A 20,224-nucleotide genomic window follows, 5' to 3' on the forward strand; every position below is an offset into this window, starting at 1 on the left:
TACAACTAAACAAATAAACTAAACAGTTACCACTAAACAGCTACAACTAAACAACTAAACTAAACAGTTACCACTAAACAGCTACTACTAAACAACTAAACTAAACAGCTACAACTAAACAAGACAGGTACAACTAAACAACTAAACTAGACAGCTACAACTAAGCTAAACAGCTACAACTAAACTAGACAGCTACAACTAAGCTAAACAGCTACAACTAAACTAGACAGCTACAACTAAGCTAAACAGCTACAACTAAACTAGACAGCTACAACTAAGCTAAACAGCTACTACTAAACAACTAAACTAGACATTGTCACGTCCTGACTATAGAAAACCTGTATTTTCTATGGTAGAGTAGGTCAGGGCGTGACTAGGGGTTTTTGTTCTAGTTTATGTTTTCTATGTGGGGTTCTAGGTTTGATTTTCTATGTTGGTGATTAGTATGATTCCCAGTTAGAGGCAGCTGGTTATTGTTGTCTCTAATTGGGGATCATATTTAAGTAGCATTTTTCCCACCTGTGGATTATGGGATATTGTTTATGTTTAGTTGCCTGTTAGCACAGCATTTGTCGTCACGGTTCGTTTGGTCTTTATTGTTTTGTATTTTTCTTAAGTTTCACTTTGTTCATTAAAATATGTGGAACTCTACGTACGCTGCGCCTTGGTCCAACCATCATTATTACGACGTGACAGACAGCTACTACTAAACAACTAAACTACTACTAAACAACTAAACTAGTACTAAACAACCAGACAGCTACTACTAAACAACTAAACTAGTACTAAACAACCAGACAACTACTACTAAACAACTAAACTAGTACTAAACAACCAGACAACTACTACTAAACAACTAAACTAGACAGCTACTACTAAACAACTAAACTAAACAACTAAACAGCTACTACTAAACAACTAAACAGCAACTACTAAACAACTAGACAACTACTACTAAACAACTAAACTAGACAGCTACTACTAAACAACTAAACGAAACAACTAAACAGCTACTACTAAACAACTAGACAACTACTACTAAACAGCTAAACTAGACAGCTACTACTAAACAACTAGACAACTACTACTAAACAGCTAAACTAGACAGCTACTACTAAACAGCTACTACTAAACAACTACTACTAAACAACTAAACAGCTACTACTAAACAACTAAACTAGACAGCTACTACTAAACAACTACTACTAAACAACTAAACAGCTACTACTAAACAACTAAACTAGACAGCTACTACTAAACAACTACTACTAAACAACTAAACAGCTACTACTAAACAACTAGACAGCTACTACTAAACAACTACTACTAAACAACTAAACAACTACTACTAAACAACTAAACTAGACAGCTACTACTAAACAACTAGACAGCTACTACTAAACAGCTACTACTAAACAACTACTACTAAACACCTAAACAGCTACTACTAAACTAGACAGCTACTACTAAACAGCTACTACTAAACAACTAAACCAGACAGCTACTACGAAACAACCAGACAGCTACTACTAAACAACTAGACAACTACTACTAAAAAACTAAACTAGACAGCTACTACTAAACAGCTACTACTAAACAACTAGACAGCTACTACTAAACAACTAGACAGCTACTACTAAACAGCTACTACTAAACAACTAGACAGCTACTACTAAACAGCTACTACTAAACAACTAGACAGCTACTACTAAACAGCTACTACTAAACAACTAAACCAGACAGCTACTACGAAACAACCAGACAGCTATTACTAAACAACTAGACAACTACTACTAAAAAACTAAACTAGACAGCTACTACTAAACAGCTACTACTAAACAACTAGACAGCTACTACTAAACAGCTACTACTAAACAACTAGACAGCTACTACTAAACAGCTACTACTAAACAACTAGACAGCTACTACTAAACAGCTACTACTAAACAACTAGACAGCTACTACTAAACAGCTACTACTAAACAGCTACTACTAAACAACTAGACAGCTACTACTAAACAGCTACTACTAAACAACTAAACAGCTACTACTAAACAGCTACTACTAAACAACTAGACAGCTACTACTAAACAACTAGACAGCTACTACTAAACAACTAGACAGCTACTACTAAACAGCTACTACTAAACAACTAAACAGCTACTACTAAACAGCTACTACTAAACAACTAGACAGCTACTACTAAACAGCTACTACTAAACAACTAGACAGCTACTACTAAACAACTAAACAGCTACTACTAAACAACTAAACAGCTACTACTAAACAGCTACTACTAAACAGCTACTACTAAACAACTAAACAGCTGCAACTAATAATAATAATAATATAATATATGCCATTTAGCAGACGCTTTTATCCAAAGCGACTTACAGTCATGCGTGCATACATTCTACGTATGGGTGGTCCCTAAACATCGAACCCACTACCCTGGCATTACAAGTGCCATGCTCTACCAAACTAAACTACTAAACTAAACAGCTACTACTAAACAACTAGACAGCTACTACTAAACAACTAGACAGCTACTACTAAACAGCTACTACTAAACAACTAGACAGCTACTACTAAACAACTAGACAGCTACTACTAAACAGCTACTACTAAACAACTAGACAGCTACTACTAAACAACTAGACAGCTACTACTAAACAACTAAACAGCTACTACTAAACAACTAGACAGCTACTACTAAACAGCTACTACTAAACAACTAAACAGCTACTACTAAACAACTAGACAGCTACTACTAAACAGCTACTACTAAACAACTAAACAGCTACTACTAAACAACTAGACAGCTACTACTAAACAACTAAACAGCTACTACTAAACAACTAAACAGCTACTACTAAACAACTAGACAGCTACTACTAAACAGCTACTACTAAACAACTAAACAGCTATTACTAAACAACTAAACAGCTACTACTAAACAACTAAACAGCTACTACTAAACAACTAGACAGCTACTACTAAACAGCTACTACTAAACAACTAAACAGCTACTACTAAACAACTAGACAGCTACTACTAAACAACTAAACAGCTACTACTAAACAACTAAACAGCTACTACTAAACAACTAGACAGCTACTACTAAACAGCTACTACTAAACAACTAAACAGCTACTACTAAACAACTAGACAGCTACTACTAAACAGCTACTACTAAACAACTAGACAGCTACTACTAAACAACTAGACAGCTACTACTAAACAGCTACTACTAAACAACTAAACAGCTGCAACTAAACTACTAAACTAAACAGCTACTACTAAACAACTAGACAGCTACTACTAAACAACTAGACAGCTACTACTAAACAACTAGACAGCTACTACTAAACAGCTACTACTAAACAACTAGACAGCTACTACTAAACAGCTACTACTAAACAACTAGACAGCTACTACTAAACAACTAAACAGCTACTACTAAACAACTAAACAGCTACTACTAAACAACTAAACAGCTACTACTAAACAGCTACTACTAAACAGCTACTACTAAACAACTAAACAGCTGCAACTAAACTACTAAACTAAACAGCTACTACTAAACAACTAGACAGCTACTACTAAACAACTAGACAGCTACTACTAAACAGCTACTACTAAACAACTAGACAGCTACTACTAAACAACTAGACAGCTACTACTAAACAGCTACTACTAAACAACTAAACAGCTACTACTAAACAACTAGACAGCTACTACTAAACAACTAGACAGCTACTACTAAACAACTAAACAGCTACTACTAAACAACTAGACAGCTACTACTAAACAGCTACTACTAAACAACTAAACAGCTACTACTAAACAACTAGACAGCTACTACTAAACAACTAAACAGCTACTACTAAACAACTAAACAGCTACTACTAAACAACTAGACAGCTACTACTAAACAGCTACTACTAAACAACTAAACAGCTACTACTAAACAACTAAACAGCTACTACTAAACAACTAGACAGCTACTACTAAACAGCTACTACCAAACAACTAAACAGCTACTACTAAACAACTAGACAGCTACTACTAAACAACTAAACAGCTACTACTAAACAACTAAACAGCTACTACTAAACAACTAGACAGCTACTACTAAACAGCTACTACTAAACAACTAAACAGCTACTACTAAACAACTAGACAGCTACTACTAAACAGCTACTACTAAACAACTAAACAGCTACTACTAAACAACTAGACAGCTACTACTAAACAGCTACTACTAAACAACTAAACAGCTGCAACTAAACTACTAAACTAAACAGCTACTACTAAACAACTAGACAGCTACTACTAAACAACTAGACAGCTACTACTAAACAACTAGACAGCTACTACTAAACAACTAAACAGCTACTACTAAACAGCTACTACTAAACAACTAAACAGCTGCAACTAAACTACTAAACTAAACAGCTACTATTAAACAACTAAACAGCTACTACTAAACAACTAAACAGCTACTACTAAACAACTAAACAGCTACTACTAAACAGCTACTACTAAACAACTAAACAGCTGCAACTAAACTACTAAACTAAACAGCTACTATTAAACAACTAGACAGCTACTACTAAACAACTAGACAGCTACTACTAAACAACTAAACAGCAACTACTAAACAACTAAACAGCTACTACTAAACAACTAGACAGCTACTACTAAACAACTAAACAGCTACTACTAAACAACTAAACAGCTACTACTAAACAACTAAACAGCTACTACTAAACAACTAGACAACTACTACTAAACAACCAGACAGCTACTACTAAACAACTACTACTAAACAACTAAACAGCTACTACTAAACAAATAAACAGCTACTACTAAACAACTAAACAGCTACTACTAAACAACTAAACAGCTACTACTAAACAACTAAACAGCTACTACTAAACAACTAGACAGCTACTACTAAACAACTAAACAGCTACTACTAAACAACTAAACAGCTACTACTAAACAACTAGACAGCTACTACTAAACAGCTACTACTAAACAACTAAACAGCTACTACTAAACAACTAGACAGCTACTACTAAACAGCTACTACTAAACAACTAGACAGCTACTACTAAACAACTAGACAGCTACTACTAAACAGCTACTACTAAACAACTAAACAGCTGCAACTAAACTACTAAACTAAACAGCTACTACTAAACAACTAGACAGCTACTACTAAACAACTAGACAGCTACTACTAAACAACTAAACAGCTACTACTAAACAGCTACTACTAAACAACTAAACAGCTGCAACTAAACTACTAAACTAAACAGCTACTATTAAACAACTAGACAGCTACTACTAAACAACTAGACAGCTACTACTAAACAACTAAACAGCAACTACTAAACAACTAAACAGCTACTACTAAACAACTAGACAGCTACTACTAAACAACTAAACAGCTACTACTAAACAACTAGACAGCTACTACTAAACAACTAAACAGCTACTACTAAACAACTAAACAGCTACTACTAAACAACTAGACAGCTACTACTAAACAACTAGACAGCTACTACTAAACAACTACTACTAAACAACCAGACAGCTACTACTAAACAACTAAACAGCTACTACTAAACAACTAAACAGCTACTACTAAACAGCTACTACTAAACAACTAAACAGCTACTACTAAACAACTAAACAGCTACTACTAAACAACTAGACAGCTACTACTAAACAACTAAACAGCTACTACTAAACAACTAAACAGCTACTACTAAACTACTAGACAGCTACTACTAAACAACCAGACAGCTACTACTAAACAACTAGACTGCTGGAAAACTACAACTAAACAGCCTTTAGTTGAGCTCAATCTTTCATTTGCTTTTACATTTACATTTACATTTAAGTCATTTAGCAGACGCTCTTATCCAGAGCGACTTACACATTGGTGCATTCACCTTATGACATCTTTTCTACAGAAATATTTGGTGTTCGACTAGGATGCCTTAAAGATCGACCGGTCGAATTGGCGACCACTGTGTTTCGTTCATTTTTGTTCTATTATCTAAACAATAGGCCATAATTGATTTTGGCCCAATGGGCCTGGCATATTCCCACGTTCAAGGAGCTTTCCGTTTTGATTGGGTTATTTTGTCTAAAAACCTTTAGGCCTACCTATAGAAATGTGTAGAAACAACTCTGTGTCTCTGCCTAGCCTGGCAAGACTGGCCAAACGGCTGTTTAGCATCCCCAGTGGCTCTGCAGGTGTGGAGAGAAAGTTCTCCGCTGTCGGCTGGTGTTGTGCCGAAAATCTCCCCCCTGCCAGAATCCCCCCTCACCTTCGTGTGAACGCACACGCACGCAATTCTTCATTGCTGCGACTTGCTTGCTAGTTGAGATTTCTGTTCATGTTAGGCTGCGTTTCATTTTTCCTTAATTCTGTGGCTAGAGTCAAGTTCTTTTTGTGGCACACATCAGAGTCAAATACTTTAAAATAGAACAAACTTCAACCGAAATGAATAATGAATGTATGTGTGTTATATTAAACATAGAGGATGGAGTAAAATGTAGGCAAGCAATAAACATTTCAGAACAATAAGACATGGGAGAGATGACGCATTTATATTTATAGACTAATACACTTGAAGCAAATAGCCAAACCGAAAACTGCAGACATTACTAGTGCCTCCCAGCGATCACACCAACATAAAAAAAAATGAAACGCAGCCTAACGTGATCAGAAATCTCAATTTGCAAGCAAGTCGAAGCAATGAAGAATTGTGTTCGTGCGAGTTCACGCGAAGGGGGGTTGACAGAATTCTGGCAGGGGGGAGATTTTCAGCACAACACCGGCTCTCCAAGCGCCATCGCATGAGTCTGAAGCCACAGACTGGTTAAACTCGTGTTTCTAAATACGAATTATAAAAACGAATTCAAAGGCACTAATAATTCTCATTTTTCGTTTAATATGTATTTAAGTAAGTCACAGCCTATATGCGCAATTTCTTGACTGTAATAATTTAATTACAACGAAATGTTGTTTTAAAGCTGCGCGCTTTATGTCCCTACCAGCCTATTATGTCGCAATCGCAAATCCTTCACAATGTATTTATTTGTAGGCTATAGCCTTAAAATAATATAGCCTAAATAATTAATTTGCGTTCCTTCTTAGGCTCCCTGTCTGGCTTCTGACATATATAGAGTGTTTATATGCTGTTTAATTAATATGACATGTAACCTATTTGAAATTATGTTCGCTTCTTAAATTCACATTTTCATGTTTATTCAAATACTTTTCATTCAAATCCACATGGTTTGGTTTCAATACTTAAATACAAATTGGTACGTCCAGGTAGTCACAAAAATAGATGGGTGTTGCTTAAATTGTGATTTTAATGAATGGAGTGAATTTGCATTTTTTTTTCTCCTGTGCGCATGGAGCGTTTTTAGTGGAGGCTTGGAGCGGTAGGAAAATACATGAAGCACCATGAGCGATGAGCGTGATTTCAAACTGCTCATCTCGGCTCACGAACTCTGGTCACAACTATTCTGTGTTCATTATTATGGTATTTTTGATATCCAACAATATAACCAAAAGCTGTTTCCCTCCCCTTCACCAGATTCTTGCTCGCTGTGACCTGTGTTTGATCCAGGAGGTTCGAGATGCAAAAGGCGAAGCCATACCTACACTGGTGAAGGATCTTAACAGGTACATAACACGGGGGGGGTCTTGAAATTGCTTTGTGGACCTTTTTTAAAAATGTGTGTTGTGTTTTTAGATATGGATGAGACAGAGAGAGTGAGTCGTTTACTGAAGTAATATGGCAACAATACAGGCTATATACAGCGGGGTCCACCTTTACAGAATGAATCCTTTATAAGATATGTACAGTATGTGCAGATGAAGTCTTATCAGGGTTAGGGTTCTAATCGTCACCTGATGTCTGTTTGTCTTTCCACCATCAGCTTTGTCAAATCGCATGCATACTCCTACGTGGAGAGTAAGAGACTGGGGAAGAAAACCTACAAAGAGCAATATGTCTACATTTACAAGTAAGCCATTTACATTTTTACACAGACTTTTACATTAAACTTTACATTTTAGATGAGAATCTTTAAAACACTGCAGCACTCCTAATTTCTCATATACTCTCTCTCGTTTGATTGGTTGGTTGGTTGATTGATTAATTGGCTTGAATCATCTCTAGGAAAGATGTGCTGCAGGTCCGAGAGCATTGCCAGTATCCTGAGCTAGAGGGAGGAGAGAGGACGAATAACGACACCGAGGTTTTCTCCAGAGAGCCTTTCATTGTCCGCTTTCACTCACCCACTACCTGTGAGAACCTTCAATATATCAATCACTGTCTTAAGTTATAATGTCATATCATCTCATATCATGCAATTTGGAGATGTGTTAAAGGATTTTAGGATACCTTAGACAGATAGTCCTAGCCTGGTCTCACATCTGTTTGTGCTGTCTTGCCAGCCACGTGACCATATGGGGTTGTCAAGACAGCAGTGTTGTTTTCGTGTCTACCTAAAGCGAGACCGATTCAAGACCTAGACCGGGGAGGGGGGGTGAGACCGATTCAAGACCTAAACTGGAGGGGGCGAGACCGATTCAAGACCGGAGGGGGGCGAGACCGATTCAAGACCGGAGGGAGGCGAGACTGATGCAAGACCTAGACTGGAGGGGGGCGAGACTGATTCAAGACCTAGACCGGAGGGGGGCGAGACCGATTCAAAACCTAGACCGGAGGGGGGCGAGACCGATTCAACACCTAGACACCTTGAACAGAAAAATGTGAGTTTAACTCAAGATCATGAATGTAATTTTGCCAAATCGACACAATAATAAGACTTCAACAAGTCCAAGATTTCCAAGTTCATATTTCAGAACATATGGATTCTTCAGACATACAGAATGGTGAAAATAATTGAGTTCTGAACTGATTTCCCTAGTTAAATGAAAACAATTATATTGGTCTGATGTGTTTTACAAAAAGTGCACTCCTATATGGAGTGCGCTGGTATTATGGGCGCTGTCTTTACAGCATCACGAGCCCGTTACACACATCCTTGTCGCTTTTGGTGATAGTGATGGTGTTAGGCTACCATAGGGTTGTGTGAACAATGTGGTTGTGGTTGTGGTTGTTGCTTTGGGTATTTTATTAGGATCCCCATTAGCTGTTGCAAAAAAAAGCCGCAGCTTCCTGGGGTCCACACAGAACATGAAACATGACATAATACAGAATGTTAATAGACAACAACAGCTTAAGGACAGAACTACATCAGTTTAAAAAGACATACATATCAAAACATACATACAAACTATATAGGTCAAATAGGGGAGAGGCTTTGTGCCATGAGGTGTTGCTTTATCTGTTTTTTAAACCAGGTTTGTTGTTAATTTAAGCCATATGAGATGGACGGGAGTTCCATGCAATAATGGCTCTATATAATATTGTATAACAACACAAGGTGAGACCCAGATGCAGACACAGGAGGCGGATGGTTGGAGTCTTACAATGTTTATTCATCCAAAAAGGAATAGGCAAGAGAACGGTCGTGGACCGGCAAAAAAGTCAAAACCAGATCAGAGTCCAGGAGGTACAGAGTGGCAGACAGGCTCGTGGTCAAGGCAGGCAGAATGGTCAGGCAGGCGGGTACAGAGTGGCAGACAGGCACGTTGTCATGTTTGTCATTTATTATCATGTCTCGTCCCTGTGCTCCCCATTCTATTCGTTTCCCTCTGCTGGTCTTATTAGGTTCTTTCCCTCTTTCTATCCCTCTCTCTCCCCCTCCCTCTCTCACTCTCTCGCTCTCTCTTCTCTCTATCGTTCCGTTCCTGCTCCCAGCTGTTCCTATTCCCCTAATCATCATTTAGTCTTCCCACACCTGTTCCCGATCCTTTCCCCTGATTGGAGTCCCTACTTATTCCTTTGTGTTCCGTTCCTGTCCTGTCGGTTCCTTGTTTAGTATTCACCGTGCTGTGATTGTGTTTCGCCCTGTCCTGTCGTGTTTTTTGCCTTCATCAGATGCTGCGTGTGAGCAGGTGTCTCTGTCAACTACGGCCTGCGCCTACCCGAAGCGACCTGCAGTCTGTGGCCGCTTCTCCTGTTATTCCCCTCTACAGACTAGAGGATGTCTGTTATTCCCTGTTTGGACTTGAATAAACTCTGTTTCTGTTAAGTCGCTTTTGGGTCCTCTTTCACCTGCATGACAGAAGGAACCGACCAAGGAATGGACCCAGCGACTTCAGACGCTCGTTACACTGCCGTCGAGATCCAAGGAGCCATGCTCGGCAGACACGAGCAGGAATTGTCTGCTGCTCGCCATGCCGTGGAGAACCTGGCCGCTCAGGTTTCCGACCTCTCTGGACAGTTCCAGAGTCTACGTCTCGTGCCACCTGTTACTTCCTGGCCTGCCGAGCCTCCAGAACCTAGGGTTAATAACCCACCTTGCTACTCCGGGCAGCCCACTGAGTGCCGCTCCTTTCTCACGCAGTGTGAGATTGTGTTCTCTCTCCAACCCAACACATACTCTAGAGAGAGCTCGGGTTGCTTACGTCATTTCACTCCTTACTGGCCGGGCTCGAGAATGGGGCACAGCTATCTGGGAGGCAAGGGCTGATTGCTCTAACAAGTTCCAGAACTTTAAAGAGGAGATGATTCGGGTTTTTGACCGTTCAGTTTTTGGTAGGGAGGCTTCTAGGGCCCTGGCTTCCTTATGCCAAGGTGAACGGTCCATAACGGATTATTCTATTGAGTTTCGCACTCTTGCTGCCTCTAGTGAGTGGAACGAGCCGGCGCTGCTCGCTCGTTTTCTGGAGGGACTCCACGCAGTGGTTAAGGATGAGATTCTCTCCCGGGAGGTTCCTTCAGATGTGGACTCTTTGATTGCTCTCGCCATCCGCATAGAACGACGGGTAGATCTTCGTCACCGGGCTCGTGGAAGAGAGCTCGCATCAACGGTGTTTCCCTGCTCCGCATCGCAACCATCTCCCTCCTCTGGCTTTGAGACTGAGCCCATGCAGCTGGGAGGGATTCGCATCTCGACTAAGGAGAGGGAACGGAGGATCACCAACCGCCTGTGTCTCTATTGCGGAGTTGCTGGACATTTTGTTAATTCATGTCCAGTAAGAGGCCAGAGCCCATCAGTAAGCGGAGGGCTACTGGTGAGCGCTACTACTCAGTTCTCTTCATCTAGATCTTGTACTACTATGTCGGTCCATCTACGCTGGACCGGTTCGGGTGCTACATGCAGTGCCTTGATTGACTCTGGGGCTGAGGGTTGTTTCATGGACGAAGCATGGGTTCGGAAACATAACATTCCTTTCAGACCGTTAGACAAGCCTACGCCCATGTTTGCCTTAGATGGTAGTCATCTTCCCAGTATCAAATTTGAGACACTACCTTTAACTCTCACAGTATCTGGTAACCACAGTGAGACTATTTCTTTTTTGATTTTCCGTTCACCGTTTACACCTGTTGTTTTGGGTCATCCCTGGCTAGTATGTCATAATCCTTCTATTAATTGGTCTAGTAATTCTATCCTATCCTGGAACGTTTCTTGTCATGTGAAGTGTTTAATGTCTGCCATCCCTCCCGTTTCTTCTCTCCCTACTTCTCAGGAGGAACCTGGCGATTTGACAGGAGTGCCGGAGGAATATCATGATCTGCGCACGGTCTTCAGTCGGTCCCGAGCCAACTCCCTTCCTCCTCACCGGTCGTATGATTGTAGTATTGATCTCCTTCCAGGGACCACTCCTCCTCGAGGTAGACTATACTCTCTGTCGGCTCCCGAACGTAAGGCTCTCGAGGATTATTTGTCTGTGTCTCTTGACGCCGGTACCATAGTGCCTTCTTCTTCTCCGGCCGGGGCGGGGTTCTTTTTGTTAAGAAGAAGGACGGTACTCTGCGCCCTGCGTGGATTATCGAGGGCTGAATGACATAACGGTTAAGAATCGTTATCCGCTTCCCCTTATGTCATCAGCCTTCGAGATTCTGCAGGGAGCCAGGTGCTTTACTAAGTTGGACCTTCGTAACGCTTACCATCTCGTGCGCATCAGAGAGGGGGACGAGTGGAAAACGGCGTTTAACACTCCGTTAGGGCATTTTGAGTACCGGGTTCTGCCGTTCGGTCTCGCCAATGCGCCAGCTGTTTTTCAGGCATTAGTTAATGATGTTCTGAGAGACATGCTGAACATCTTTGTTTTTGTCTATCTTGACGATATCCTGATTTTTTCTCCGTCACTCGAGATTCATGTTCAGCACGTTCGACGTGTCCTACAGCGCCTTTTAGAGAATTGTCTCTACGTAAAGGCTGAGAAGTGCTCTTTTCATGTCTCCTCCGTTACTTTTCTCGGTTCCGTTATTTCCGCTGAAGGCATTCAGATGGATTCCGCTAAGGTCCAAGCTGTCAGTGATTGGCCCGTTCCAAGGTCACGTGTCGAGTTGCAGCGCTTTTTAGGTTTCGCTAATTTCTATCGGCGTTTCATTCGTAATTTCGGTCAAGTTGCTGCCCCTCTCACAGCTCTTACTTCTGTCAAGACGTGTTTTAAGTGGTCCGGTTCCGCCCAGGGAGCTTTTGATCTTCTAAAAGAACGTTTTACGTCCGCTCCTATCCTCGTTACTCCTGACGTCACTAGACAATTCATTGTCGAGGTTGACGCTTCAGAGGTAGGCGTGGGAGCCATTCTATCCCAGCGCTTCCAGTCTGACGATAAGGTTCATCCTTGCGCTTATTTTTCTCATCGCCTGTCGCCATCTGAGCGCAACTATGATGTGGGTAACCGTGAACTGCTCGCCATCCGCTTAGCCCTAGGCGAATGGCGACAGTGGTTGGAGGGGGCGACCGTTCCTTTTGTCGTTTGGACAGACCATAAGAACCTTGAGTACATCCGTTCTGCCAAACGACTTAATGCCCGTCAAGCTCGTTGGGCGTTGTTTTTCGCTCGTTTCGAGTTTGTGATTTCTTACCGTCCGGGTAGCAAGAACACCAAGCCTGATGCCTTATCCCGTCTGTTTAGTTCTTCTGTGGCTTCTACTGATCCCGAGGGATTCTTCCTTATGGGCGTGTTGTCGGGTTAACAGTCTGGGGAATTGAAAGACAGGTTAAGCAAGCACTCACGCACACTGCGTCGCCGCGCGCTTGTCCTAGTAACCTCCTTTTCGTCCCTGTTTCCACTCGTCTGGCTGTTCTTCAGTGGGCTCACTCTGCCAAGTTAGCTGGTCATCCCGGTGTTCGAGGCACTCTTGCGTCTATTCGCCAGCGCTTTTGGTGGCCGACTCAGGAGCGTGACACGCGCCGTTTCGTGGCTGCTTGTTCGGACTGCGCGCAGACTAAGTCGGGTAACTCTCCTCCTGCCGGTCGTCTCAGACCGCTCCCCATTCCTTCTCGACCATGGTCTCACATCGCCTTAGACTTCATTACCGGTCTGCCGTTGTCTGCGGGGAAGACTGTGATTCTTACGGTTGTCGATAGGTTCTCTAAGGCGGCACATTTCATTCCCCTCGCTAAACTTCCTTCCGCTAAGGAGACGGCACAAATCATTATTGAGAATGTATTCAGAATTCATGGCCTCCCGTTAGACGCCGTTTCAGACAGAGGCCCGCAATTCACGTCACAGTTTTGGAGGGAGTTCTGTCGTTTGATTGGTGCGTCCGTCAGTCTCTCTTCCGGGTTTCATCCCCAGTCTAACGGTCAAGCAGAGAGGGCCAATCAGACGATTGGTCGCATACTACGCAGCCTTTCTTTCAGAAACCCTGCGTCTTGGGCAGAACAGCTCCCCTGGGCAGAATACGCTCACAATTCGCTTCCTTCGTCTGCTACCGGGTTATCTCCGTTTCAGAGTAGTCTGGGTTACCAGCCTCCTCTGTTCTCATCCCAGCTTGCCGAGTCCAGCGTTCCCTCCGCTCAAGCGTTTGTCCAACGTTGTGAGCGCACCTGGAGGAGGGTGAGGTCTGCACTTTGCCGTTACAGGGCACAGACGGTGAGAGCCGCCAATAAACGCAGGATTAAGAGTCCAAGGTATTGTTGCGGCCAGAGAGTGTGGCTTTCCACTCGCAACCTTCCTCTTACGACAGCTTCTCGTAAGTTGACTCCGCGGTTCATTGGTCCGTTCCGTGTCTCCCAGGTCGTCAATCCTGTCGCTGTGCGACTGCTTCTTCCGCGACATCTTCGTCGCGTCCATCCTGTCTTCCATGTCTCCTGTGTTAAGCCCTTTCTTCGCACCCCGTTCGTCTTCCCTCCCCCTCCCGTCCTTGTCGAGCGCACCTATTTACAAGGTACATAAGATCATGGACATGCGTTCTCGGGACGGGGTCACCAATACTTAGTGGATTGGGAGGGTTACGGTCCTGAGGAGAGGAGTTGGGTTCCGTCTCGGGACGTGCTGGACCGTTCACTCATCGATGATTTCCTCCGTTGCCGCCAGGATTCCTCCTCGAGTGCGCCAGGAGGCGCTCGGTGAGTGGGGGGGTACTGTCATGTTTGTCATTTATTATCATGTCTCGTCCCTGTGCTCCCCATTCTATTCGTTTCCCTCTGCTGGTCTTATTAGGTTCTTTCCTCTTTCTATCCCTCTCTCTCCCCCTCCTCTCTCACTCTCTCGCTCTCTCTTCTCTCTATCGTTCCGTTCCTGCTCCCAGCTGTTCCTATTCCCCTAATCATCATTTAGTCTTCCCACACCTGTTCCCGATCCTTTCCCCTGATTGGAGTCCCTACTTATTCCTTTGTGTTCCGTTCCTGTCCTGTCGGTTCCTTGTTTAGTATTCACCGTGCTGTGATTGTGTTTCGCCCTGTCCTGTCGTGTTTTTTGCCTTCATCAGATGCTGCGTGTGAGCAGGTGTCTCTGTCAACTACGGCCTGCGCCTACCCGAAGCGACCTGCAGTCTGTGGCCGCTTCTCCTGTTATTCCCCTCTACAGACTAGAGGATGTCTGTTATTCCCTATTTGGACTTGAATAAACTCTGTTTCTGTTAAGTCGCTTTTGGGTCCTCTTTCACCTGCATGACACACGTGGTCAAGGCAGGCAGAATGGTCAGGCAGGCGGGTACAGAGTGGCAGACAGGCACGTGGTCAAGGCAGGAAGAATGGTCAGGCAGGCAGGTACAGAGTGGCAGACAGGCTCGTGGTCAAGGCAGGCAGAATGGTCAGGCAGGCGGGTACAGAGTGGCAGACAGGCACGTGGTCAAGGAAGGCAGAATGGTCAGGCAGGCGGGTACAGAGTGGCAGACAGGCACGTGGTCAAGGCAGGCAGAATGGTCAGGCAGGCTGGTGCAGAGTCCAGAAACAGGCACGGGTTAAAACCGGGAGGAATAGGAAAAACGCTGGTTGACTTGGAAAAACATACAAGATGAACTGGCACAGAGAGACAGGAAACACAGGGATAAATAAACTGGGGAAAAATCAGCGACACCTGGAGTGGGTGGAGACAATCACAAGGACAGGTGAAAACAGATCAGGGTGTAACAATATTGTAGCTTTCTTTAATTTAATCTGGATTTAGGGACTGTGTTGTTGGACTGTGGGGACTGTGTTGTTGGACTGTGGGGACTGTGTTGTTGGACTGTGGGGACTGTGTTGTTGGACTGTGGGGACTGTGTTGTTGGACTGTGGGGACTGTGTTGTTGGACTGTGGGGACTGTGTTGTTGGACTGTGGGGACTGTGTTCTTGGACTGTGGGGACTGTGTTGTTGGACTGTGGGGACTGTGTTGTTGGAAGGTCCAATAGCCACGGTTCGCCACTGCCCAAACATGTCTATTTATAAAGACTGTTACAATTCTCCCGGTGGGGGGGTGAGCAACTTATAGTGAGTGAGCAACTTTCAAACAATTCCCCCTCCACTCTTCCTTACCAGCCAGATGTGCTGAGTGGAGCTGGAGCAGAGCGAGGAGCAGAGAGTGCTCAATTTGACTGGAGCCCACTCCAGTAGCGCTTACCTCAGGAGCTCAGGGCATGCCTGCCCCAGCATGCAATTGTAGTCTAATTGTGAGCTGATGATAGCCCCTTGCTTTAGCTACTGTCATAGAGTTCGCTAAAGAAATTGATTTTCTTTTTTAAACACATGTGCTAAATCAAGGTGAAAGGAGTGTGGTGATGTAGTGTCCACTGGTATGTTTAAGGCTTGGATGCCACCTGCTGGTATGGTGCTAAACTGTTAGGTTACAGACCGGATGCCGTTGTTCTATCCGTGGGAAATGACAGTTGTTACATGCTGGCTACATGAAACATCCACAACTAAATCATTGTGGAATCTGAAAAGACCTCTCAAAAGTATGCTGGTGTACTTTACTACGTGCACATGCTGGAATAAAGGAATGAGGTGGGTAGATAACTACGTGTGTTATTGTAGAGAGGTGTTTATAAGCTAAAAATCTGATATCTTAAACTTCTCGTTCATTTTCGTTATTATCTATACAATAGGCCATAATTGATTTTGAAACAATAGGCCTGGCATATTCCCACGTTCAAGGAGCTTTCCATTTGATCTGCCCAGCCTGGCAGGAGTGGCCAAGGGGAGTGTTTCGCATCCCTAGTGTATCTGCAAGTGTGTAGAGGAAATTCTCCGCTACTGGCCGGTGTTGTGCCGAAAATCTCCCCCTGCTGGAATTCCCCCCTTCTATTTTGTGGCTAGAGTCCAATACTTTCTGTGGCACAGAGTCAAATACTTTCTATAGAACAAACTTCGCGTCAGGATAGGCATCGGAAATGAATAATGAATGTATGGGTGTTATATTAAACAGAGGGAGTAAAATGTTGGCAGGCAAGGGCGCCATACAAGCTAGAACCGGCATATACACTTGAAACAAATATCCAAAACGAAAACTGCGGACACAAATGCTTCCTGCTACTAAGATCAGTGAAATGTAGGCTAAACTGACAACGGAATGAATAGCAGAAATCTCAACTAGCAAGCAAGTCGCAGCAATGAAGAACGCCAAGGGGCGGATTCTGGCAGGGGGGGGGGGTCAGCACAACACCTGTTCTCCCCCGTCCACCATCGCATGAGCCGGAAGTCACAGACTGGCCAAACTCGTGTTTCTAAAGAATTCAAGATGAAGGAAAAAAGAAACCGCACACTGTTCTTGATAGTATAACTGATATTTAATAAGCTTACTACGTATCGGCCACAGTCAGAGCTTTTGTGAGTTTATTTTTAAATTAGCACCCTTAAGTAGACCTAGCCCCACCCACATCCGTTCCACGCGTCGAATGGGGTTGCAGGCGAAGGAAAAACAAATAAGTGCTACCAAATATAACAATATGCATTTTATCAATATTCAAATAAAGTGTGTAAATACGATGTATTAAACATGTCTGTAAAACCACAATGAGGACGTCGACCTACCGAGCAAGTTTTCATTAATCATTGGGTGCATCGTACGAAAAACATCAGGGTCATTTTAAATAGGGGCAAAATTCATGTTCAAATTCACAACATAACATACATAGGCATTTCAGCATTAAGTCCTTTAGGAAATAATGTCTGGAGGGTGAACATCCCAAAACATTCTCTTTTACTCAGAGTATTATTAATATCACCTCCCCTGTCTGATATCTTAACTTGCTCAATGCCACATAATCTAAAGGTAGAAATGTCATGCTTCAGGTCATTAAAATGTACTGCGACTGGATAATCCCTGTCGTTTCTCCTGATTGAACTTTTATGTTCAATGATTCTCTGTTTGAGAGAGCAATATGTTTTTACCTACATAGCACAGCCCACGTGGACATTTAATAATGTAAATAACATGGGTGGTGGAACACGTAATGATGTCATTTATTTGGAAGCTTTTTCCTGTATGTGGGTGGCGGACATATTCACACTTCATCATATTGTTGCACTGTGCGCATCCTCTGCATTTAAAGCTACCATTTGGAAGAGGGCGTAAAAGAGCCTGATACCATCAAGAGCAGTGTGCGGTTTCTTTTTTCCTTCATCTTGTTCTACTGTTACCATGCACCTGCAAAAAAAGATTGCTCAGATGTGCGAGTGCCTTTTTGAATTTGAAAAAATGAATTCAAAAAAAATACGATGAATTCAAAAGGCAATAATAAGTATTTTTTGGTTTAATTTGTAGGCTATTTAATTCTAAGTAAGTCACAGCCTATATGCGCAATGTATAGACTATAATTATTTAATACAACGAAATGTTGTTTAAATGCTGCGCGCTTTATGTCTCCACCAGCCAATTATGTCGCGCTCGCAAATACGTCACAATGTATTCATTTGTAGGCTATAGCCTTGAACTAATTGAAATAATATAGCCTTAATAATTCATTTCCGTTCCTTCTTAGGCTCCCTCTCTGGCTCCTGACCTATCTAGAGTGTTTATTTAATGTATCCTTTATTTAACTAGGCAAGCCAGTTAAGAAAGTCGCTCTGGATAAGAGCGTCTGCTAAATGACTTAAATGTAAATGTAAGAACACATTCGTATTTACAATGACGGCCTACCAGAAGGTAATTGGCATCCTGCGGGGACGGGGCTGGGAATAAAATATTAAAATCAAATACAAATATAGGACAAAACACACATCACGATAAGAGAGACACCACAACACTACACAAAGAGAGACCTGCATGGCAGCAACATATGACAACGCAGCATGTTAGCAACACAACATGACAAAAACACGGTAGCAGCACAACATAGTAGAAGCACAAAACATGGTACAGACAACAGCACAAAGAGTAAGAAGGTAGAGACAACAATACATCACGCGAAGCAACCACAACTGTCAGTAAGAGTGTCCATGAGTGAGTCACAGAATGAAGAGGTTGAGATAAAACTGTACAGTTTGAGTGTGTGTTGCAGCTTGTTCCCGTCACTAGCTGCAGCGAACTGAAAAGAGGAGTGACCCAGAGATGTGTGCGCTTTGGGGACCTTTAACCGAATGTGACTGGCAGAACGTGTGTTTATATGCTGTTTAAAATGACATGTAGCCTATTTGAAATGGTGTGCGCTTCTTGCATTCACCTTTTCATGTCTATTCAAATCATTTTAATTCAAATCCACATGGTTTAGTTTCAATACTTAAATACCAAATGGTAGATCCAGGTAGTCACAAAAATAGATGGGTGCTGGTTAAATTGTGATTTTAAATGAATGGAGCGAAATTGTAACGGGATTTTTTTTTAAATATGGAGCAGTTTTTAACAGAGCCGTGGTAAAGGACATGGAGCGGTGCGTGTGAGTGATGAGCTGTATTTCCAATCACTCAACTCCGCTGAGCTACCAGCAAGAGAGACAACGTTTTGAGGATATTTTTCAATTAAAGTAAAGAACAGTAATGTTATGAGTAAAGTAGGAGGCCCAGGTTTCAATAGGCGTTAAGATATTGTTTCATGAATGTGTCTATATTGGGCTCCCGAATGGCGCAGAGGTCTAAGACACTGCATCTCAGTGCTAGAGGCGTCACTACAGACCTTGGTTTGATCCTGGGCTGTATTACAACCGGCTGTGATCGATCGGGAGTCCCATAGACCAGCGCACAATTGGCCAGCATTGTCAGGGGAGGGTTTAGCTGGGGTAGGCCTTCATTGTAAATAAGAATTTGTTCTTAACTGACTTGCCTAGTTAAATAAAAAACATATATATTTGGCCTGGTGAAGCAGTTTTATGCGCTGACTGAATGAAAGCTGATAATTACTGTATGAGTTTTTTACTCCTTCTACTTCACCAGCTGTCACCTGCAGCTCTATGGTGAGAAACATCTCAGTTCCAGGGGGGGAAACCCTATACTATCCTGGAGCTTGAGTACAGGTCATTACAAGGCTGCTTCCTACCATTCTACGGCAGCTGCTGTGGGCTGACACAGGCGGACTGACGCTGTCGTAGTCCATGTTGGGGTCAAACGACATTAGGAGGGCTAGCTCGGAACTGCTGAAAATTGATTTTAAAGAACTGATTCTAGGTCTGAAAGATATATATATATTTTTTAAAGCGGCCAATTATTGCAGGCCCGATAACATCGCTGAGCCGCTACTGTGAAATATTCATCAAGCTACTGGCATTACACACCTAAGTCTACTGTTGGCCTCTATAAATAACACCTTCTGGAAACAGAATGTGGTCTACAGAAATGACAGAGTCCGTCCAAGTCATCTTGGCTCCTGGACCCTGTCCTCGCATTTCAAAGGCTGCGTTGAGACAATGACTTACCAGTGAACCAAAACCCTGCTGAGTCAACCACCACCTTCCGGAGAC

General features: G+C 42.7%; 1 protein-coding gene across 3 annotated transcripts in view; it reads left to right on the forward strand.

Annotated features, from left to right (window-relative positions):
- dnase1l1l (deoxyribonuclease I-like 1-like) overlaps nt 1–20,224 on the forward strand; it is a 29,363-nt gene that overhangs the window by 2,128 nt on the left and 7,011 nt on the right. For all 3 annotated transcript variants that reach the window (XM_046344741.1, XM_046344743.1, XM_046344742.1), the window contains 3 exons: nt 7,629–7,717; nt 7,975–8,061; nt 8,217–8,344. In XM_046344741.1, coding sequence (XP_046200697.1) covers nt 7,629–7,717; nt 7,975–8,061; nt 8,217–8,344 — 304 coding nt within the window. The remainder of the gene's footprint in view (nt 1–7,628; nt 7,718–7,974; nt 8,062–8,216; nt 8,345–20,224) is intronic.

Source organism: Oncorhynchus gorbuscha, linkage group LG03 (assembly GCF_021184085.1).
Source record: "Oncorhynchus gorbuscha isolate QuinsamMale2020 ecotype Even-year linkage group LG03, OgorEven_v1.0, whole genome shotgun sequence".
Classification (NCBI taxonomy): domain Eukaryota; kingdom Metazoa; phylum Chordata; class Actinopteri; order Salmoniformes; family Salmonidae; genus Oncorhynchus; species Oncorhynchus gorbuscha.